The 23222-nt window shown below is 51.2% G+C and overlaps 1 protein-coding gene across 5 annotated transcripts in view; it reads right to left on the bottom strand.

Annotated features, from left to right (window-relative positions):
• EPHB2 (EPH receptor B2) overlaps positions 1 to 23222 on the bottom strand; it is a 187563-nt gene that overhangs the window by 10479 nt on the left and 153862 nt on the right. For 2 of the 5 annotated variants that reach the window (XM_086715990.1, XM_086715994.1), the window contains exons 6-9: positions 16280 to 16404; positions 7258 to 7420; positions 5047 to 5155; positions 4230 to 4294 (exon numbers count right to left, since the gene is read on the bottom strand). In XM_086715990.1, coding sequence (XP_086572116.1) covers positions 4230 to 4294; positions 5047 to 5155; positions 7258 to 7420; positions 16280 to 16404 — 462 coding nt within the window. Of the gene's footprint in view, positions 1 to 4229; positions 4298 to 5046; positions 5156 to 7257; positions 7421 to 16279; positions 16405 to 23222 lie in introns of all 5 variants that reach the window. The other 3 variants (XM_086715991.1, XM_086715993.1, XM_086715992.1) reach the window with 2 other exon arrangements.

The raw sequence follows: 23222 nt of genomic DNA, 5'->3' as shown, positions 1-23222 counted from the left end.
GTGGTTACCTCCACCAGGAATGCACTTCTCTTCCTCTGTGTGTCTAGATCAAATGCCACCTCCTCCGTGAAGGCTGCCTGGATCCTTCTAGTGGAGATCCATGCTTTCTCTTCAGGTTCCCGAAGCCCTGTCTCTGCACCCACTCCTATGGCCGTGACATCTGTATGGCTCTCCTCTTTTATGGGGTCTGCCGGATATGCATGTCTACAGCTTCCTGCCACCCCTTTCTGGAACACTCTGCTGCCTGTGAGGGCTCGCTTTACCCTCTCTCCCTCAGGGGGACAGGGGTCATGTCTGTCTAGCTCATGCTAAATGCCAGAGCCTGACCCATAGAGCAGGCTCGAGAAATGCTTACTGAAAGAATAATAGCATTACCTATTGAAATGTCCTTTTTTCTCTTTCCGCCTGTTTCCGGTCATGAATACCTTTGAGAAAAGGTATGGATCTGCTCCTTGGAAAATTATTCACGTGTGTGTCACACTCCCATACCCAGCATACAGTTTTGGAATGCTCACCGGCCCTTGAAGCTCTTGGGGTTTGTGAACCCCCAATTACGAGCCCTCGCTCTAGAATGTTTTCTCTACAGTACACAAGTGAAGGAGCATTCAGTAGATGCTTAATAAACGCTTATTGATTGTATGGCTCTGAGTAAAACTGTCTCTGCTTCTGTGACCCTTTGGTTTCATCTCACCATTAATAACACAATCTACTCACAGTTCAGCGTGGATTCACCAGGCACTAGGCCCCGTTCTGGGTACTTTACAGGCATCTATCCAATTAATCCTCCTGACAACTCTGCCAGGTAAATGCTATTATTAGGCTGAGCCGTATGAAATTGTTAGTATTTGGCTGTTTACGACCTACAAACATGGCAATTTCATTGGGTCCAACCTAATATTATCCCCATTGTTTGGATGCGGACATTGAGGCATAAGAAAGTTTAGATGGCCTGCCCAAGGCGACAGCCCGTTGGGGGCTGAATCCAGGTCGTCTGGCTGTGAGTTGACACTTGTAACTGCCAGCCTACTATTTTCTTCCGGGTGCTTCCCCATCCTGTCTCCTGGAATGGAAGGTGATTATTCAAGGCCTGGCTCCCAGGACAGGTATTTGCTGAACTGAAGTTGGATAAGGATCTCTGCAGTCAGAGTCTTCAGAAAATACTGGTTTGCTGTTTGGATGACTTATGACTGTCAGGACCTGCTGTCCTGGACCCAAATGGGAAATTCAAGTGGAAGGAGGAAGAACCAGACATTCAGAGACCAGGTTTGAGTTCTGGATCTGCCAGTAATAATAGTCACAAAAAAGCTGTGTTATGAGTTTGAACGGAGGATCAACCACTGTATTGATACAGCTGTGTGCCCTTTGGCAAGTTACTTAACCTCTCTGTGCCTCACTTTTTTTTCACATATAAAACGGAGATCATAAATAGCACCTACCTCATAAGGGGACTGCAAGGGTTAAACGAGAATCTTTTTAAGGGGCTAAGTATCGTAGTTGGCAAATAGAAAGCGCCGAATAATTGTTACCTGCTATAGAGAAGAGTTGGCTATTATTAAATATTATTAGGAAGCACTTTAATATCCATTAATTCATTTAATCCTCACAATTCTGTGAAAGAAGCATCATTCTTGCTACTTCCCATATAAAGATGCCAAGGTTCAGAGAGGTTCGATGGCTTTCCCAAGGTCACACAGCTGGCCAGTGGTAGAGCAGGGAAGAGAAACCAGGTTGGTCCCCCTGGTCCACATCCAGGTACCATGGACCTTGGTCCTCACTCAGCACCTGCTGGACGAGGGAACACATGAGCCGGTGAGGGTGACTTCAAGCCAGTCACACACATCTCCGGGCCTCAGCTTCCTCCTCTGTCCCGGCGACACACGGTTGCCGGCGGGGGGGGGGGGGGGGGGGGGGGGTGGGACCCCAAGGCTGGCAGGGCTTTGAAAAAAACAAAGTCCTTTTTCGATTCAGGGAGCAGGAGTCTGAGCTTTAGAACATGTTGATCCATGAACAAATCCTGGGCTCTATTTTAAAAATAAATCCCTGCTGTCACCTGTTTCCTTGTTACCCACTCACACTCTAAATAGTGAGGCTTCCACGTGGCTCCAGGTGACAAAGCATGTGAGCCACCTTCGTCCAGCTTCGGCCACCTTAGTCCACATTTAGTCAGGCGTGGACAGCATGGTGTGGTGAGGAGTGTGGACCTCCGTTCTGGCCCTGAGCTGCTTTGTGATCCTCAATTCCCTCATGCTCAAAGTTGGCAGTTATAAGGATTAAATGAACAAATATATGTACCGCATGAAAACAATTCCTGGGCATACTGTATGCATTTAGCTATATCTACAACCATGATTTTATTACTTGGGGAAGAGGAGGGGGTGATGTAACTTATGACTTTTATTTTTAATGTACAGGTGAATTTTTTATTTCGGTGTAGCTAAATTTGCTTTTTTTTTTTTTTTTTTTTTGAGAGCTTTCCATTGCTTTTATGCTTAGAAAGTCCTTTTCTTTTTATAATTTTTTTCATGTTATTTATTTTAGAGAGAGAGTGTGCAAGCAGGGGAGTGGAGCAGAGAAAGAGAGAGAATGTTAAGCAGGCTCCACACTCAGTGCGGAGCCCTGGATGTGGGGCTCGATCCCATGACCCTGGGATCATGAGCTGAGCGGAAATCAGGAGTCAGATGCTCAACTGACTGAGCCACCCAGGTGCCCTGAAACTCCTTTTCTATCCACATATCCATTACATAGTTACCAAAATTGTCTTCCGGAAATTTTAATGGTTTAATTATTTTTTACATTTATGTCTAAAATGATTTTTTAAGCTCAGGAACTTTTCCTTTAAATTGACTGTTACCCAGAGGCTTAATATCTAGAACTGCTCGACTCGGCTCTTTCTTGCATGCTCCACACATCCAAACCTGCAGGAAACCCAGTGCATCTACTTTTTGGAAAATGTCAGAATCCAACCGCCAACTGCTTCCACTCTGGTCTAGGCACCACATATCTTCCCTGGATTATTCCAGCAGCCACCTCTCAGGTCTCCCTGCTTCTGTCCTGCTTGGCACCCTCCAGCCCCCTCAGTCCATTCTCCACACAGCAGCTAGAGAGGTCCTGTCAAAACTGTAACTCAGAGCACGTCAGTCTTTGGTTCCGACCCTCCTAGAGGTTCCCTATTTCACTCAGAATAAAAACCAAGGCCCTGCAATGGCGGACAAGAATCTGCATGTTGCAACCCCTCATACCTGCCCTTCCTGCCTCCTCACTCTGCTCCAGTCACACTAACCTCCTGAAACCTGCCAGGCACATTCCAGCCTCAGGGCCTTTGCACTGACTGTTCCTTCTGCCTGGGAGGCCCTTCCCTCAGGTATATCCACGCAGCTCACGCCCCTAGCTTGTTCGTGTCTTTGCTTACCTGAAACCCTCTTGAGGCCAACTCTGACTGCCCTGTTTGAAAAGGTAGCCTTGACCCTGAAACTCTGGATCCATCGCCCTGTTCTACTTTGCCTTTTGTTCTAGTGCTTTTTCGTCTCTAGGACACCATGCGCTTTTCTCATTTATTACCTGTGTTTTTTGTTGTTGTTGTTCCCTGTCCCTTCACCAGAGTATAAGTTCCACAAGGGTAGGGATATGTGGTTTGCTTACTTGTGTATCCCCAGCACCTAAAACAGTGCCTGAAGTGGCTACCAGAAGAGTCACCTCTTGGGCCAGAGCCTGGGGTCCTCATCATCTCATTTAACTCATGTGTTTATTGTGCAAATATGTATCTAGTGTCTTCTATGTGCTGGGCAGTGTGCTGGTGTTGGGGGGCAGCAGTGAGTGTCAGACACACTTTCCGGTCTCCAGATGTTCCCGCTATACTGTTGGGGAGACAAGGAAACGGCCATCACGGTGCGGCCAGGTAAGGGAGCGCTGTGCAAACACAGATGGGGCCCTGAAGCCAGGGCGGGATGGGGGGGTGGGGTCCGGGGAGGCCACTCAGAGCGGTTTGTATGTGCCGCGGCTGAGGAAGAGGGGAGAGTTACACAGGTTAAGAGAAGGTGGGGGATGCCCCAGGCAGAGGGGGCAGCATGTGCAGAGGCTAAGAGGGAAGAGTGAGCTTGGCCCATTCGGAGAACAGCCTAACGTTCAGTCTGGCTGTGGCATGGTGGGAGGCAGCGGAAGGAGGCTGGGGAGGCTGCTGGGAACTAAGAGTGAGGGGCCCAAGGGCGCCGGCCCAGCTGGGGTGTACGTACTGTGGCCACTGGTATAGTGCTGCAGCTTGTCCGTGTACTCCGAGTCAGCACGTTCAAACCCCCGTCTTCTGGAACAAGAGCAAAGGGCTGGAGCCACCTGGAAGCCCCCGGGGAGCTGGGAGCCACAGTAGGTGATAGGGAGAGGGAGGGCAGGCCCTCAAAACCACACCCCTGCCAGGGGACTCCCTGCCTGCCCCTGGCCTAGCAGCCTCACCCCTCCTGGCCGCCCTCATCCCTTCCCACCTCTCCCACCTCAAATCCAGGCTCACCATTTCCCCATCCCCTCTCCAGCCAAGCCCTTTGAAAGTTATCGCCCGTGGCCCCAGACATCCCAGGGGCTTCTGTCCATCTGACCTTACAGCCCAGTCTGTTATAAAGTGGGGATCTAAGGAGGAAGAGAGTGTCTTTGCATGATGCCCTGCAGAAGTCAGGAACAAGTCCCACCTCCTGCCTGGGCACATGTTGTGCCGGCCACCTGGGATGTCCCTTCCCCTTCCCCCACCTCCTCCCATCTACATCCTTTCTGTCTTTCCTGCCACCAAAGCCAGTGGGCCTTATCTGAGCTCCTCAACCTCCCCTCTGACACCCCACTTGTGGCCCTAGTCATGTAGGGGCCTCAACATGTAGTCATGTTCTGAGCCCAGAGGGATGTAGCCAATGGCAGCCGTTTAGGTAGCAGGGAGGGTATCCAGGCTTGTGCGAGCCTCTCCCTGGCCCTGGGGATGATGGGAATATCTCCTTGGCTCACAGACGCTATTCAGGAATGGTTGAATAGATGCTCAGCCAGCCCTGAAAGGGGCTGGAGACACCCACCCACCTGTTACACACAATGGCAATGACGACCACAGCAATGAGGAAGACCAGGCCGGCCGCCGAGGAGCCGATGATGAGTGGCAGCTTCTCCTGGATGCTTGTCTGGTACTCGGCTGGGGGAGAAAGCACGTTGTTGTCAGCCTGGCTCTGGGTGTCCTAATGTTCCCCACCTGGCTGGGTCTCCTAGGATCCCCAGATTCTGTTCCTGCTCCTGATAGAGCACCTGTCACATGCCCAGATGGAGAACTGGCTGGTACTCACTCAGAGGTAACCTTGGACAAGTCCATGGACTGCTCCAACCCTCAGTTTCTCATCTATAAAATGGGCATTATACCTCAATGTTGACATGAAAATCAACAATGATAAGAAGCTGACTTATAACTACAGAGAGGCAGTTATAAGCACGGACTCTGAGGCCAGACTCCCTGGGTGAAGTGGCAGTACCACTTACTATCTGTGACTTCTGGTAAAGTGACTTACCTCTCTGTGGCTTAGTTTCCTCATCTGTAAAGTGGGGAGATTAACAGTTCCTAGCTCATAGGATTGTTGTGTAAAGTACTTAGAAGGACATGTGGCAGGTAGCAACCACTCAGTAAATATTAACTATTATTGTTATTGAGTATTTTATGTTTTAGTCACTGTGCTAAGTATGTTATGTATCTTGTTTGATTTTCAGAACAATCTTGTGATTCGGTGCCTAAGATCACCCCATTTACAGATGTGGGAAGCGACACTTAGCGATGCCATGACCTGCATGTGATCACACAGTTACAAAGTGGCCAAAGCCAGCATTTGAACCGAGGTCTTTTTGACCCAAGGCCACGGGCTTATATGAGATAATGCATAAAATGCACTCAGCATTGGTCTGGCTTTTGGAAACCACTCAGTACATTTTCAATGCCATCAACACCATCATTGTTTTTAATTTTATTATTATTACTTCTCATGTACTTCCATGACCAGACAGGAGCTCATTAAAGTCAGGGACCAGATAAGTCCTGGGTCCTTAGCACCAGCACATATTTGTTGAGTTAGTAAGGAAAGCATCTCGGGACAGTCCTCCAAGGCTCCAGGTCAATGACACTCATCCAACATGCAAGAGGTCTACAAAGGTGAAAATGCTGGCCACGAGGAAGTGGGGCTTTATAGAGGAGGTACCATTAGCGTCCTGGAAGAGATGGTAAAGCCATTAGGGAGAATTTTTGTGATAAAACAAGAATTCATGGGTCTAAGCCTCTGAGACATTCAGCTAGGCAAAGGCCAAGGCCCATGGCCAGTGATTGAGGCTGATGCTAAGAAGGGATGCTGGAGTCTGGTTATAAGGAAAGCTGCCTTGGGGCTTCATTGGTTGGTGAAAGGGCTCCCAGACTCACAGCAGTGACAACTATGACATTAACTATGATTTGGCAAGCGCTAACTACATGTGAGAGCTACGGCCAACCCTGTGCCAGGTTCCAGATATTTATCCCCCATCTTTACACTAATTTGATAATGATGATGATGTTGACAATGAGATAGCTGTTATCATCCCCATTTATAGACGAGAAAACGGAGACTCAGAGAGGTAAGGCGAGTTGCTCAGGGACACACAGTTAGGGCTGAATCAGCACTGTGATTTCTCTGTCTGGCTGGCATCAGAGCCCATACTCTTAACTCTGCTGTTCCTCAAAGACTATTCGAATAGGAAGGGTACTTAGAGACCATGTGGTCCCACAATGGGAGACACACAGCACATGGGCTGCAACCTCCCGTTTTCTTGTCCAGGGCAGACATCACTAATCCATCCCAGCACTTCTTGCTGCTGAACTTTAGAATTCTTCTCAATCCAACTGCAAGTCATTGGAGGAGTGTACGGATGAAATAGGCGTGCTCGCAAAGACTGAATATGATGCTTTCATTTTGTGGATGAGAAAAATTTGGACCAGAAAAGGGAAGTGACTTGTTCAGAGTGTGTCTGCAAGTTAGGGCTGAGCTCCTGAGAGTCCTGTGAAAGGGAGTGGCTGACACGATAGCAATGGAGGAGCCCCTATGCTTTCCAAATCACAGAAAATAGCACCTCTGTATGACTGGTTCCCAACCAGCAGGGAAGGTTGACATCTAGAAGAGGGGGCGCCTTTTCTAATTTGTGCAAAGGCACGTTGAAGGAGCAGTTGCCTTTACATGTATTCTGTTTGTGGAGTCAGTGCCCGCCTCTTGCCCTTGGGATGCTGCTTACCTTCTGTCATGGTCTGGAAGTACATCTTGCCACTGTAGCGCCCGTAGCCTGCCACAGTGCGTGCCCGCACCTGGAAGACATAGATGGCGCCGGCTTTGAGGCCCTGCACAGTGACCGTGTTGGTGGGGCTTTTTATGGCTGTGGCGTTGTACTCACTGAGCTCCTGCCGAGGAACAGAGAAGACCATTAGCAAGGTTGTTGCCCACGGTGGGCCCAGAGCCCAGTGCCCACTCCTGCCACTTGTGGTGGGGGGGGGTTGGTCACTGGATAAACATCTGTGGTTTCCAATTCTTCATTCTCTCCCTGTGACTAAATTGCACACCCACACTTTTTGCATGTGACTTCCCAACACCTCCCACAAAAGAAGGCAGAGTGTATTTCTCTTCCTTGTGGATGCCAAATTTGTCCATGGTCTTGTTTTGGCCCATGGAACATTCTAGGGGACATGATGCAAGCAGAGGTTTTATATGTGTTTGTTGAGTTGGCTTGGCCTCTTGTGCTCCTGCCTTCTGCCATGATGGGACTTAACCTGGGTAGCAGCTGGTTCCAGAATGAGAAACATGTAAGGAAGAGCTTGACCTAATTCCTATGCTGAAACAGGGCCACCTCAGTTGACTTGCAGACTCCAACCAATGACCAAGAAAAATAGCCATTTGGAAGCCATCGTATTTAGGGGATTGTGTATTTTGCAGCATTATCCTCAGTGATAGCTGACTGATACACAGATGCTGAGGGGTCACTATGTGCAGACTCTGAGGTCTAGGTTGTGAGTTCTTGGGAGACAGCAGGAAGAGGGCCTCCCTTACCCACTTCTGCAGCTACTTCCCTGCCCCATGCCTTGATAGGTTAAGTGCAAGGACCCCTGTTCGGCCATAGCACACTCGAGTGAGGCAAGATTTAAGGCCCAGACAGGGAAAATGATGCTCAAAGTCACATATTAGTTGGTGGCTGCTTTGGGACTCAAAAGCAGGTTCGTAGGGGTGCCTGTGTGGCTCAGTCAGTTAAGCATCTGAGTCTTGATTTTGGCTTAGGTCATGATCTCACAGTTTGTAAGCTTGAGCCCTGTGTCAGGCTCTGCATTTATAGTGCGGAACCTACTTAGGATTCTCTCTCTCCCTCTCTTTCTCTGCCCCTACATCCCTCCTGAAAATAAATAAATAAGCTTAAAAAAAAAAAAAAAAAGAAAACAGTGGAGTACATGGAGCTACCTCTTATGTCCAAGGCTTTGAGTACCCAGGACCTAATGTTCTTTCCTTTGAGAGATGCAGAATACCAATTCTTTTTTTTTTTTTTTAAGTTTGTTTGTTTGTTTATCTATTTATAAAAAAATCTTTAGTTTGTTTGTTTGTTTATCTATTTATAAAAAAATCTTTATTTATTTTTGAGAGAGAGACAGACTGCAAGCAGGGGGGGAACAGAGAGAGAGGGAGACACAGAATCCAAAGTAGGCTCCAAGCTGTCAGCACAGAGCCCAACGCGAGGCTCGAACCCACAAACAGTGAGATCATGACCTGAGCTCAAGTCGGTCACTTAACCAACTGAGCCACCCAGGTGCCCCCCCCTTTTTAAATGTTTATTTATTCTTTGAGAGAGAGAGAGACAGACAGAGTGTGAGGGAGGAAGGGGCAGAGAGACAGGGAGACACAGAATCGGAAGGAGGCTCCAGGCTCTGAGCTGTCAGCACAGAGCCAGACGCGGGGCTGGAACCCACGAACTGTGAGATCATGACCTGAGCCGAAGTCGGACACTTAACTTACTGAGCCCCCCAGGCACCCTGCAGAATGCCAGTTCTGACCTCAGCACTGCTCAGGGTGACCCAAGGAGCACAGGACAAGGCACAGATTAGCTGCTGTGGGAATGGGGATGTGGTTGAGTTGGATGCAGCTGTCTGCCAATCTAGATGATGCTCATTCGGGCATCTGTCAGCTACCCTTCAAACTTTCCCCAAACACCCTCTTTGCACTTGGCCCTGGGGACTCCAAGGGACTAAGGCACAGGCACTGGGTTCACAGAGCTTAGTTCAGGAAAACAGTGTGGAGACTTCAACCTTGAGGATCATGAACCCCTCTGAGAAGTTGATGGAAGCTAGGAGCCTTTGTGCAGAAAAATGCCCACCTGATTGTACGTGCCAATCATACACACGTGCAATGCACAGAGCCCTTGCAAAAACTCTCTCAAAACAATTAAATTCAGTGGGCGCAATGTTATTACAGGAATCATAGCATGGAAGTTAAGATCACAAACTGGGGGGCGCCTGGGTGGCTCATTCGGTTGAGCATCCAACTCTCGCTTTCAGCTCAGGTCATGATCTCATGGGTGGTGAGACTGAGCCCCGCATCGGGCTCTGTGCTGACAGTGTGGAGCCTGCTTGGGGTTCTCTCTCTCCCTCTCTTGCTGCCCCTCCCTGGCTCATGCTCTCTTTCCTTCTCTCAGAATAAATAAACTTAAAACAAATGTTAAAAAAAAGATCACAAACTGGAGCCAGACTTCCTGGGTTCAAGTCCTAACTCTATTACTTATTATCTTTGTGACCTTGGGCAAGTTTCTCAACCTCTCTTGCCTCCTTTTCTTCATCTGTAAAATGGGGACAATGATAATGGCAGCTACCTCAGAGGATTGTTTAGAGAATAAAATGAATCCGTATGTATAAAATGTGGATATTGGCAGTGTGAGCACAATGAGCACGGGGCCTCACCTGGGTGGGGACAACAGGTGAAGTCCAGGAAAGCTATCTGCAGAGTGGGGCTTATGTAATGGAATTTTAAAGAACAAACAGAAGTCACCCACGTCAAAAAGCGGGAGGGCATTCTTGGCCAGGAGCACCAGGTGCAAAGGCAAGGAGGTGAGAAATGGGATGTGGGGGCTGGACAAGGGCTGATCTGCAAGTGCCTCCTCCCAACCCCCTCACCCTTCCCAGAGGGCAGCAGCACCTAGGAAGCCTCTTTTCCTGAGTCCGCTCCTCTGCCCCCTCCTCCAGGAAGCCTGTTTGACCTCTCAGCCAGATGTGCCTCCCCTCCTCTGAGCCCTGGAGCACTTGCTGTGGACGCCCCAGGAGGGGTTTCTGTTCCACCCCCTTATCCTGGGCTCAGGCTGATCTCACAATCTTGACTGTAAACTCTTGAAGGAAGTGGCTGTGTTTTGTTTCCCTGTACTGAGCACAGAGGCCTGCACAAAGAGACCTGTTCCAATGCCCCCAGGGTAAAGGCTGTACTCCTTGGCTTGGCTTTCCAGACCCTTCATGACTTGCCCTTTGCCAGTCTTGCCTGCCACCCCCCCCCCCCCCCCCACAAGGGTCCTCCAGGCTCCAGTCATACCCAAATGCTTCCCTTCCCTTTCTTGGTAGGACTGCCAGATTTAGCAAATAAAAATACAAGATGCTCAGTTAAATCTGAATTTCAGATAAACAATGAATAGGGTGTTTTTTTTGTATAAGTTTCCCCCATGCAATATTTAAAACATACTTATACTAAAAAATTATTTAAAAAAATTTAAATGTAATTGGTGTCCTATATTTTATTTGGCAACCCTACCTTCCCTGGACACTCTGATACTTTGCAAGTGCTGTTTCTTCTATCTGAAATATCCATTCTCCATCTGCCTGGCAGTTCCCTATTCATCAAGACTCAGTACAAGTACCACATTTGCTGCAGAGACTTCCCAGATGTCCCAGAAAAGATTTGCAGGTCCGTTTTCTCCTCTCCCACCTGTTGTTCCGATATGCACGTGTCTTCTCTAAGGACTGTGGGTTTCCTGAGGGCAGACACCTTGTCCCATCCATCTCCGGGACCCCCAGGCTCAGCACACAGTAGGTGCTCACTAACTACCGCCAGCGACAAATGAAAAACAGGATAGACCATTCAACACCTACGAACCCAGGTTGCAGTACCAAGATTGCCCACTAGGTGCCACCAGCCAACACGGAATCTGCTCGAATTCTGCAGCCTGAGTGGGTGGGTGTCCACTCAGAGAGGATGGAAGTTTTAAGTTCCAGATTGTAGGATGGCGATGCGAGGTAACTGCCAGTGGCACAGGTGCCTCAGATTGAGGAAAGAAACTAGCAGATCCCTTCTCTAAAGCGGGAACAGGACAGAGCGGGGGATTGGGAAGTCATTTCAAAGGCAGATTCTTCCACTTGCTTGCATTGTGACCTTGGGAAAGACTCTTCCCTCCCCTGAGCCCCTGTTTTCTACTTCAGGAAAGGAACACTAAATGCCAACCTCCCAGGGCTGTTGTAAAGATGAAATGTGATCAGGCAGTGTCTGGCACAAAGGAGCTGCTCTAGAGCCCCCTACCTCCTCCCTCGTGGCTGGAACACCTTTACCTGAATAAGGACTAAGGACTGACAGGTTAGGAGAAGACATCTAGTATGAAATCTACCAGTCCTCAGCTCAAAAATCCTTACCCCAAGACTATGGGCCAATGAGGCACTGGGAGCATTTCTTAAGCCCTATGAGACTCGGTCTTCTCATCTTTAAAATGGGATAAAATACTATAGGCCACACAGAGTGGGTATGGAGATTCAACAGGAAAAAAAAACGGGCAAAGCTTTTAGTATCGTTTCTGGTACACATAAGGACTTCACAAACATTTACCATCATAGTTATCGATGCCATGACAGAGCAAGCCTTCCTCAATGGTCATTAAATGGATGAATGAATGCAAGAATAAATGAGTGAGTGAATGGATCTCTCCATGTAGGTACCACTCCACGTACACTGGGCAGAGACCTATGCAGCCTGGACTTTCACTGTTCATCCCCGCCTCCCCCACCTTCTCTTCCCCTTTGCTCTGCCAGCTAAAAATTTCTGTTGAATAAACACCAATCGATGAGGCCTATAGGGACCTGTCTGCCATTGGTGGCCTCACAAATGAATCTTCTCCCGGAGCTCTGGGGGAGCCAAAGGGAGCACGAACCTGTGTGCTTTGGTGCAGCTGCCAAAGGAGGCCACCTCCCCCAGGACGCTGGAACCGATGGAAACAGCCAGCCCTGGTCTGGCCAACACATTTGTCAGTGGCATCCAGGAGCCTTCCAGCAAAGTGGTTTTTTAGCTCCGGGCTCCGGGCAGGCTGGGAAATCCCAGTGGAGCTGGGGAAAGGCCAAATGGAGAGCCCGCTCCAAAAAGAGCCCTTTCTAAAGAAGGAAAAGATAGTGGCGGTGGGGCCCACACGGGACTGCAAGGCTCAGTGCCTAACTTCCCTACCTGGGAAGATTTGGAGCATTCATTAAAGAAATCAATTGCAGGCATCAGGAGGATTCCCAAGTGTTAGGTAAGAGCCGGCTGTGGACTTGTCAGAAGCCATCTTGCATCCTGGAGGTCCCTCCCTGATGGGACAGCCAGGTTGACCTAGGAAGCCTGAGAGGTTGGGGACCGAGACTGCTCCTACCCCTGTGCTGGCATCTCCTCTGACATTTTCATCAACTCCTTTTTCCTTCTCCCCTTAATTCTGCCACACTCTCCTGATTCTATCAGTCCATTTCTTTTTCCTCTGCACACTCCCCTGTCTGTTCTTGGCTATACCTTTCCACTCCTGGCGAGCACCATACCTACACCTGCAAATCGCGAACCCACACTGGCCCCAGGAAAAGGCACCACCATCCACTGGGAGTTGTCCTTCACACTTCCCTGGTCCCCTGAATCTGTAGGCCTCTCACCATCTGTGCTGCCGGCCCTTACTCCATCATGCCACTATCATTTCTCACTCGGTGTCCCACGAGAGCCCTCAAAAGGGTCTGTGTCTCCAGGACTCCCTTATACTCTGTTTTCCACACAGCAAGATACAGGGATCTTAAACGTAATCTGAGTCAGATCACATCATTCCAGAACCTTCCACCGGCTTCCCATAGTACTTTAAATTGAATCCAGACTCCAAAGGCATGGAAGGCCCACCACAACCCAGCCCTGCCTCCCTCTCCAACTCTTTCCCCGCTAATCTCTCCCTTGGTCATATTGCTCCTCCACACTTGCCTTCTCCTGCCCCAGGGCCTTTGCGTGTCTTGTTTCTGCTGTCTGGAATGACTTTGCTCTCATCACTTGTCTGTCTGGTGAACTCCTAGCAACTTTTGAGGCTCAGCTCAAATGTCACTGGAATGAAGACTTCCCCTCACTTATACTCAGACCATGGGTCCCTCCTTGGTGCCTTGACAGATCTTTGCCTGCCCTTCTGTGACTGTGTCACACCCGTCTCATGGCTATTTGTGTCTGGAGGTGTCTTTTCCCCTGGACGGTGAAGGCCCTGAGGCCTCTGGGCATGTCTGGCTAATCTCAGTACTCCCAGCACCCAGCCCAGGGCCCAGCCCAGAGTTGGTGACAGCAAATATTGAATGAACCAGTGTCCATTTCTCCCATTGGCAGATTCCAGGCTGCCCCTCACTGCACCCCAGGCCCAGCAGGAGGGGCTGACAGGGTAGCGCCATGTCTCATCACAGCTGTACCTGAGGCTTGTCCCTCTCTCGCCATTTGTATCTAAGATCCCCCCCTCAGAGCCTGGCCCCGTCCACCCTTTAACAGTCATCCCAGAAGCACCCCTGGGAGGGTGAAAGGGGAGGGAGGAAGCCGGAGAGCCAGGCGAAGAGTGAGAACGCAGGCCCAAATCCTGTTTTCTCTGCCACTTAGCAGCTGGGTGGTCTTGAACAGGTCACACACCTTCTCCGTGCCTCAGTTTCCACTCCCGTCCAGGGGGGTGAATGGCCTTGCTGGAAGGAGGAACGAGACGACGGAGGTGGCGTGCTTGGCACGTGCTCTGTGCTCATGAAACATGAACAGGTGGTGGCCGCGGCCGCTTTAGGGCTTGCTGGGCCTGCCACCTCGGCAGGGGCCTGGGGATGCAGGGCAGCGGCAGAAAGTAGGGCAGAGCCGCCTCCTGGTTCACACCTCCATCAGCCTCCACAGCCCCTCCCGCCTCGGTAGGAAATGGGTCGTAGGCAGGACCCGCGCCGGGATTCCTCATTTCCGCTCTAGTCTTTGGGGACAAACACTTTCAGTTTCGTTTAATCATAAAGCTTCTTAATTAGTTTTTTTTTCCCCCCTTTCTTTCTTGAATTCTGAGGTGCTGAACTGCCCCCGCCAGAGGGGGTGGAAATGCTGGCTTCTGTAGGGCCTGGGGCTTCCTGGGCCTGGGAGCAGCTGGTCTGGCTAAGGCTACAGGATGCCTGGCTCCTTCAAGGCCCTCCAGGGCCCAGTGAGGGGTGGGGCTGCTTCCCTCACATTGTCCTCACCTTGGGCCATCCAGCAGCACCTCGTGAGCACCTACTGTGTGCCAGGCTGGGGAAATGGCAGAGGTAAGGCAAGGTCCCCACTCTGGAGGAACAGGCCGTGGGAGGGGATTCATTCACTTATCCATTCAACCAATATTTCTCAAGTGTCTCTTTGGTGCTGGGCCCAGGGTATCGGGGAGAAGATGGTGAATGGGACAGATGTGGTCCCTGGCTTCTCAGAATGCACTGCCTAGAGCAAAGGATGAGCGAGGAAACAAGCAATCACAGACCGGCTGGGTGAGGCTGGATAGGTGTTTGAAAACGTCTTGAGGCTCACCAGAGTTTGGCTGAGCCTGCAGTTAACAGAGTGGAAGGGCGGGGCTGGGCCTCCGAAGGCTGGGCTCCAGCAGTGGTGGCTGGTACTGTTTCCACCTCTTTTCCTCTCAACCCTTACGAGAGACTTTCTATTCATTTCCAGTTCCCAACCCTCAACTAAAGCACTTTCTGTAGTCATTTACACTTTAGTCTGAATGAGATCCAAGTGACACCTTTCCCAGGGGCTCTTCCAGCCTCTGTGGCTGCTTGATGCTTTAGGCTGCAGGTAAGAAAAGTCTCCACTCAAAAAGAGAGAGTTTTCTGAGCCTCTGATGTCCAGCTGCTCCATCCACCCCCTGGCCCCTACACCATGCAGGCCCCATGTTCAAATGTACTGGCCTCGCCTGGCCTCATGTTGTGTAGCTTTTGCCCACCATGCAAAAGGCAGGGCAGAAGGGAGGAAGGAAAGTACACTCTGTTAGGGCCGGGAGCCATTCTGGGTACTGTCCCTGCCTTTTCTCCTTGACCTGTGCAGCCCCCAGTCTTGCCAACAAGAGAGGCAATCTTGTTTGCATTTGACACAGGAGGCAACTGAGGTTCAGAGAGAGAAAGATGGCTGCCCAAGGTCACACAGCTGTTGTGGTTGGAGCTGGGACCTGAACCTATGGCTTCTCACTCCCAGTCCAATGCTCCTTCTACAACACCAGCGGCTTCTAACCCTTGGTCCCTGGGTCCTAGGGGTCCCTGAGAGAGAATTAAAGGTCTGAATTAAAAGCTCAAAGAGGGGCGCCTGGGTGGCGCAGTCGGTTAAGCGTCCGACTTCAGCCAGGTCACGATCTCGCGAGGTCTCGCGTGATCTCGCGTGACTTCGAGCCCCGCGTCAGGCTCTGGGCTGATGGCTCGGAGCCTGGAGCCTGTTTCCGATTCTGTGTCTCCCTCTCTCTCTGCCCCTCCCCCGTTCATGCTCTGTCTCTCTCTGTCCCAAAAATAAATAAAAACGTTGAAAAAAAAATTAAAAATAAATAAATAAATAAATAAAAGCTCAAAGAGAAACTGCCCACTACAAATGGCACCCAGGCAAATGGAAACAAGTGTTTTAGCTGGAATCAGAGCAACACGGGGAGGAGGCTCCACTCCTGCCCTGTACAGAGCTGTCTGGAGCACTTTCAAATCTCTGCTTCAGAATGGGGGAAGCTTTCTGGGAAACCAGCTCTTTCAGAACATCAGGCCCACTGAAGTCAAGAGGAAGGGGGTCCTGGTGAGGAAAGGGCCCTGACCATTTTACTGAGATTGCTGGCCTGATGCCCCAGACCAGAAAAGCGCAACTCGGAGAGGTCAAGGCACCTGCCTGAGGTCTCCCAGCTGGGGAGGACTGGAGTCAGAATTGAGCCAGGCAGCTTGACTCTGAGGCCAGTGCTCTTTCTGCTGTACCAGGGTGCCCAGTCTCGGAGGAGGGTAGAACCGCAGGCCCAGGGATGTGGAGGTGGGGAGTGGGCCCAGGAGCACAGGTACCTTCTCATAGTACTGCAGCTCATAGTCCAGGATGACGCCGTTGGGCTGGTCAGGCTGGGACCACGACAGGGTGATGCTGTCCACCGTGCGGCTCACCGGATGCATGATGGACACAGCCGACGGAGCTGGAAGACAGGTCAGAGGCCAAGGGTCAGGAGCAGCAGTGAGAGGGTACATACAGATTCTGTCCCAACTCTAGAGGTGCCCAGACAGAGTGTGGGATCAGAGAGGGGAAGGCATCTGGCTGAGGTCACACAGCCTGCCTAGGGGACTGACGGGGCCAGCAGGACTTGTGCAGGGCCGTGGGTGCTGCACCTTCAGATTTCAGACACTGACAATACTGGCCATCCCTGGGGAGCTCAAGCCGCACCAAGTGAGAGACAGATGCACTGGGCCCTTCTCTGGCCTGGCTCAAAGTGTTTGGATGAAAGGTGTTCATTCTCTCTTGCAACTTACAGTTTACTGGACTAGGGAACTTATAGACCTAAGACATGGTGATGGGGCTCTGGGAGAGGGGAGCAGAGAGAGTGGAAGATTCATTTGTTCCTCCAGCGAATGTGCACTGAGGGCCTGCTATGTGCCCTCAGCATTGAAGAAAAATGACTGCCAAAAATAAATACATAAAAATAAATCCATAGCTACTATGGAAAACAGTTCGGCAGTTACTTAAAAAATTAAATGTAGGGGTGCCTGGTGGCTCAGTTGGTTAAGCGTCCGACTCTTGTTTTCAGCTCAGACCACGATCTCACGGTTTGTAGGTCTGAGCCATGGAGCCTGCTTGGGATTCTCTCTCTCCCTCTCTCTGCCCCTCCCCCATGCTCGTGTACGCTCTCTCTCTCTCTCTCTCTCTCTCAAAATAAATAAATAAGCTTAAAAAAAAAGTTAATGGGGCACCTGGGTGGCTCAGTCGGTTAAGCGTCCGACTTTGGCTCAGGTCATGATCTCGCGGTCTGTGAGTTCGAGCCCCGTGTTGGGCTCTGTGCTGACAGCTCAGAGCCTGGAGCCTGTTTCAGATTCTGTGTCTCCCTCTCTCTCTGACCCTCCCCCATTCATGCTCTGTCTCTCTCTGTCTCAAAAATAAATAAATATTAAAAAAAAAATAGCTAAATGTAGAATTACCCAGCATTTGCACTCCTAATTCTACTGAACTGAAATCAGGTACTCAAATGAATACTTACACATGTCAGTACCCATAACGGCAGTATTATTCACAACAGCCCAAGGAGGGGAACAACCCAAATGCCCACCGACAGACAAATGGACACATACACAATGGTATACACATACCATAGAAGAGTATTTAGCCATAAAAACGAAGCAAGTACTAACACGTGCTACAACGCGGATGAAGTTCAAAAACATGCAAAGTGAAAGACAGGCACAGAGGTCACATATTTTATGATTCCATTTATGTGAAATAATTCAGAACAGGTAAATCCAGAGAGCAAGCCGCTGGCAGTTGCCAGGGCTGAGGGTAGGGGAGAAACAGAGAATGTTGAGCGTAGGTTTTCCTCTGGGGCGATGAGAATGTTTTGGGCCTAGATCGAGGCGGTGGTCACACAATCCTGTGAATGTACTAAACGCCATGGAATTGTACACATTAAAATGGTTAATTGCAGGCGGGCCTGGGGGGTTCAGTCGGTGAAGCATCCAACTGTTGATTTTGGTTCAGGTCATGATCTCGTGGGGCATGAGTTCGAGTCCCGTATCGGGCTCTGCGAGGACAGTGCAGAGCCTGCTTGGGATTTTCTCTCCCTCCCTCTCTCTATGCCCCTCCCCTGCTTACACTTTGTCTCTCTCTCAAGATAACAAACTTAAAAAAAAAAATAAAATGGTTAACTGTATGTAAACCTCAATAAGATCAATCCCTCCCTCCCTCCCCCTAGTGTTGCTAGAGCCATCACGGAGGGTGGTTAAACGAAGGAGACAGGAAGTCAGGGGTGGCTTGTTTAGTGCTGGAGGCTTCTGAGAAATAACTTAACCCCATTCCTGCATCTTACTGATGTGGAAACTGAGGTCCGGAGAAGGGTTGTGAGCTGCCCAAGATCACATGGGGAGCTCACAACACACAGCCCTTTTATTGATTCCTGACTTCATGAGGCACCCAGGCCCGTGTCTCTTGCCTCCTTCTCAAATAGACCAAACCTACTATGTGTCAACCACAGCCCTGGGCCCTTTACATGTGTTTCCTGAGCTGACCGTTGGTGAGGGAGCAGTATTAGCCCCACTGACAGGGGAAGAAACCGAAGTTCAGAGGGGCAAGGGGCTCCTGAGATCCCAGCGCCCCCACACCCTCAGTAGGGGAGCTGGGATTTGAACCCAGGTCTGCTAATGCAGTGTTTGCCCCATGATTGGACAGAGCAGGGGTGGATTCCTGACACAGCCCCTCCCTAGGCGGTCACTCCTCATTGCAGTGAGCCTCCCTGCCTTTCCGGGCTCAATGTTTTCATGGTCTCGGGAGGGGCTGAGGACTCACCAGGGTGAAGGGAGCATCTTGGGCAAGTGTGTGACCAGCAGATGCCCTGTCTCGGCCCACACCAGGGTGTCTGAAGGGTGAGAGGGACCCTTTTCCCCCCCACCCCAATCTTGCTTCTCAGCGGCTTTGTCCCAATCTGAGTGTGGAGGAGCAGCCGGTAGGAGCTCATCGGGACCCGAAGCTCACCCAGTCGCTGCTCTGTTTCTGTCCCTTCCTCCCCAGGGTGTTGGTTAGAAGACCCAGGCTCTGCTGTCTGGCCTGCTGCTCACTGAGTGTGTGACCTTAGGCAAGCTGTCTCCCACCTCTGGACCTGGCCTCTTCCTCTGGACCATGAACAGGCTGGAAGGTCCCTGGGGTCCTGCAGCTCGAACGCTCCTTGCCTGCCTGTTCTTCCTGGGCAGCCCTCCGCCTGGAGTTGGATCAGCCCAGAGGCCAGCGTGAGTCTGAGCGGGTCTGGCTTCCCTCCAGCGCCAAGTACCTGTGGGAAACTGGCCCAAGACACCCGAGACAGGGTGGCAGCACTGTGACCTTTGACTTGGAGCTTGGTCCAGGCATCGCTGACAAGCCTCTGTTCTTTCTGCACCACAAGAGTGCTGTCTGGCTCTCAGCTTGGCTCTCAGCTTGGCCCTAGCCTTGCCGGGGCAGCAGGCCTCTTGGGAAGATCAGGCCCCGGCTCCCTGCAGTTTCTCCCTCAGTCAAACAGGGTACTCTGTCTTCCTTATTGCTTCCCAGAGAATCAGGAGACCCCAACGTGAGCTAAGGGGCCCTACTACACGCTGGGCCCTGTGCTATGCCCATGTGGACGTGCATATTACCTCATTTAATCCTCACAACAGCCTAGGAAGCAGACCTCCTTCGGCCCATTTTGCAGATGGGAAGCCTGAGAACCAGAGTAAAGGGTCTTGCCCAAGGCTATCCAGATAGTAAGTGGCTGCGCAAAGCAACGCATTCCTACCAGATGCCTGGGGACGGGAAGTGATGTTTCTCCTGCTCCACGAAGTCGCTTGAAGGGCTTTCAGGGCTGTGCAGATGTGTATAATAATAGCAATGATAAAGCCACTAACCTAACACTTATTGAGCCCTTACTCTGTTCCCAGCGCTGTTCCAGGCTCTTTACGCCTATGAACATAGGTGAAGCAGAGAATTCTCACAACTGCCCCATTAGCTAGGGGCTATTAGTATCCCCAGTTTACAGAGGGGGAAACTGAGGCTCAGAGCTATTGCATAGTCTGCTCAACGGTCATGAAGCAAGGCAGTGGAGGCTAGACTTGAACCCGAAACGTCAGGCTCTTCACTGGTACAGCACTTGCTACTGAGCCGTCAGCCCGGCTCCGGCCAAATGCTCACCAGAAATTGATGAGGTTAATTGTCAGAGCACAAAGGAGGGGCAGTCAGAGCTCTCAGTGTCCCAGTTTCCTCATCTGTAAAATGGGCCTGAGGGCAATGTGCCCCCTGAGGGCTGTCGTGGGGAGCGGGTGTTTGAGATCCCGTCCAAAGCTCAGCGTGGCTGTGACCGTTCACCAGGGTCACTGGGGTGTTGCCACTGTGCACTGAGCAGCTGCCCCGTGTCACCTGATTCGGTTCTCTGGACAACAATGTGGGATGGGGGTTAAGATCCACAATCTGCAGAAGGGGAGACTGAGGCTAGAGAAGCATGGTGACTTCCCCAAGGTCACACAGCTAGTGACGAGCTCAGTTGGGCCTGGAGCTGAGCTATCCTGCCCCCAGCTATGCTCCCTGCTGGCCCTCAGAGCAGTCCCTGCAACTGTGCCCTCATTCTCTGACCCCGTGTCCAGCCCAGCCCCGTCTCTCCCTTCGGAGCTGCCTCTGTGTGGAGCTGAGCACTCTGTTCTTCTGGACTGCTGGAGGCCCCGGCCCCCCTGTGAGGCCAGGCTGTCCACCCTCCTCTCCCGCCTGCTGCAGCCTGCTTCCACTGACAGAGTGTGCCGTCATCGCACGTCCGTCGTATCTGTGGAGCATCGGACACACACAGCACCCACAAGCCTGGGTGAGCAGTATTGCCATTAAGCCACAACTACGTGAACTCAGTCACCTGGCGCTTTCCAAGGAGACACGTAGAATCTTCCCTGGTGGGAAGAGTCCAATCCAGCCCCAGGAAGGGGGTCCAACTTAGTGGTTGGGAGCCGGAGGGTGGAATCAGACCGCCGGCAAATCCTCATCCCTCCCCGCCCCTGTGCTGTGGCCTTCAGCAAGCTCTCTCAACCTCTCTGAGCCTCAGTTTCCACACCTGTCACATGGGGACCCTTACCTGGCAATGATGCTATGAGCATAAAAGGAGAAATACGTGTACAGAGTTCACCACGGTGCCTGGCACCAGCAGGAGGGAGATATCATTAAAAACATTTCCAGGGGCACTTGGCTGGCTCAGTCAGTGGAGCACGCGACTCTTGATCTTGGGGTTGTGAGTTTGAGCCCCACACCGGGCGTAAAACTTCCTTAACAAACAAACAAATAGAAACAAACAAGTGAACATCTCAACTGGGTAGGATGGTACCAGGGGCTGTGGGCCAGGACATGCTGGTCAAAGGGTATAAACTTCTAGCTCTAAGAAGTTCTGGGGAGCTCACGGATAGCTTGGTGATTATAATAAACAATACTGTAGTGCGTAACAGTTAAGTCGTAAAGAGAGCAGATCTTAAGTGTTATAACCACACACCCGAAGATGGCAGTTACGTGAGCGGTCGGATGGAGGTGCTAACTAACCTTACTGTGGTAATCGTTTTGCAATATATACATGTATCAAGACATCACATCATATACCTTAAACTTTCACATGTTATATGTCAATAATATCTCAATAAAGCTGGAAAAAAGATGTCAATTCACAGAATTGCTATGATGCCAGCATGACGCCGGGTTCTGGGGCCCAAGAGAGGAACCTCTCAGGGTCCCTGCCTTCCAGGCGCTCTCAGCCTAAGGGGAGAAAGCATATTTGTTTCACACAACGAGTGTCTGCTCCAGGCTGGAGCTCCTGGGTCCCAGCCCCGGTGTCAGGACTCGGCCAAGGTGATGCAGGCCTGAGAAGGGGCAAGGCTGTTCCCTTCCCCTCTTTCCCTGTGATTTCACCTCTCATCCCTAAAGATGATTGCACTTTTCAAACTTGAGGGGGGATAAGGAGATAACCAGACTTTGTTAAAACCCACATTGCTGGGCACCGCCCCCCCCCAACCAAGATACATGGTGGGGCCTGAGGATTCACGGTTCTAACAAGCTCCTCGGGAAGTTGATGCTGCTGGTTTGTGGACCACACTTTGAGGAGTAGTAGATGTAGGACCAGAGAAGGAAAGTGACTTATCCAAGATCACACAGCAGGTAGGGGCTGGCATAAGATCTCAGACCATCTGAATCCCGGTTGAGTAGATCTTCCATCCACCAAATTACTTCTCACGGCCTGGCATCTGCAGAGACTGCCCCTCTCATCAGCCCAGGCTAACTCCCTCTGGAGCCTGCAGCTCTGTTGGGTCTTAAAGCAGGGGGACAAGAAGTTGTAGGCTGCCCAGGAGCCTGCCTTGTCCTGAAGGCACTGGGGAGCCACAGAAGGGCTGCAGAAGGAGTGGCAACCTGCTCCTCAAATGACATACGAGCTTGTTATCTCGACAATGCCTGTATGCCCCATGACGCCCAGTGGAAAAACGTAAGGAAGGCCCACACCTGACTCTCACCTGTTCACTCTATGCCAGGTGCTTTTCCAAATGCATTACATAGTGAACTCCTTTAACACTCATACTAACCCCATGAGGCTGGTATTCTTACTATACCCATTTTATAGAAGAGGAAATGGAGGCATTGCGGTAGGAAGTAACTTGCTTGCCCAAAGTCACACGGTTATCAGGCGGTGACGCTGGGATTTGAACCCAGGCCCACCCAAGTCCAACACACCCTTCCCTTCTATTGGCTGCAGCTGATGCAGGCTGAGCAGGGGGGTCTGGAAACCAGGGGACTTCAGAGGGCCTCTGAGGACATCCTGGGCCGGCTCCCATCCTGTTGCTGCAAAGCTAACTCCACTCGGCTCCCGCTGACTCACCTTACCCACCACTGCCCGGCCCTCCTCGGCTCCGGGAGCTCAGCTGTTATGGGGGCGGGTCCCACACAGCCATGGGGGTCTGGGCTTGGGGGGCTTAGCCGGCAGGCTTGGGTTACAGGCAGCTAACCCGGGCTCTGATCCCATAAGTCCCGTAACCCTGGGCGTGGCAAGGAGGCGGCATTTGCTGGGAAGATGATCAAGGCGGGCCAGTGGGGGCCAAGCAGGGCTGGCCTTTCTCCTGGAATCCAGGGGGATTAATGGCGGAGAAGAGGGAACAGCTGGATGTTCTCCCATCCCTCCTGCTGTCCACCGCCCACCCTGGGGTATCAGGTTTCCCTGTAAGTTGGTCTTCAGGGAATTCTGGTATTTTTCAATTACCAGCAGGGCACACCGGCAGGGCCCTGGGGTCAGTGGTGCCCTGT

Source organism: Puma concolor, chromosome C1 (genome assembly GCF_028749965.1).
Source record: "Puma concolor isolate L17-30 chromosome C1, mPumCon1.1.hap2, whole genome shotgun sequence".
Classification (NCBI taxonomy): Eukaryota; Metazoa; Chordata; class Mammalia; order Carnivora; family Felidae; genus Puma; species Puma concolor.
Note: the sequence above shows the minus strand (reverse complement) of the source record. Positions and strands in the feature narration are given on the sequence as shown.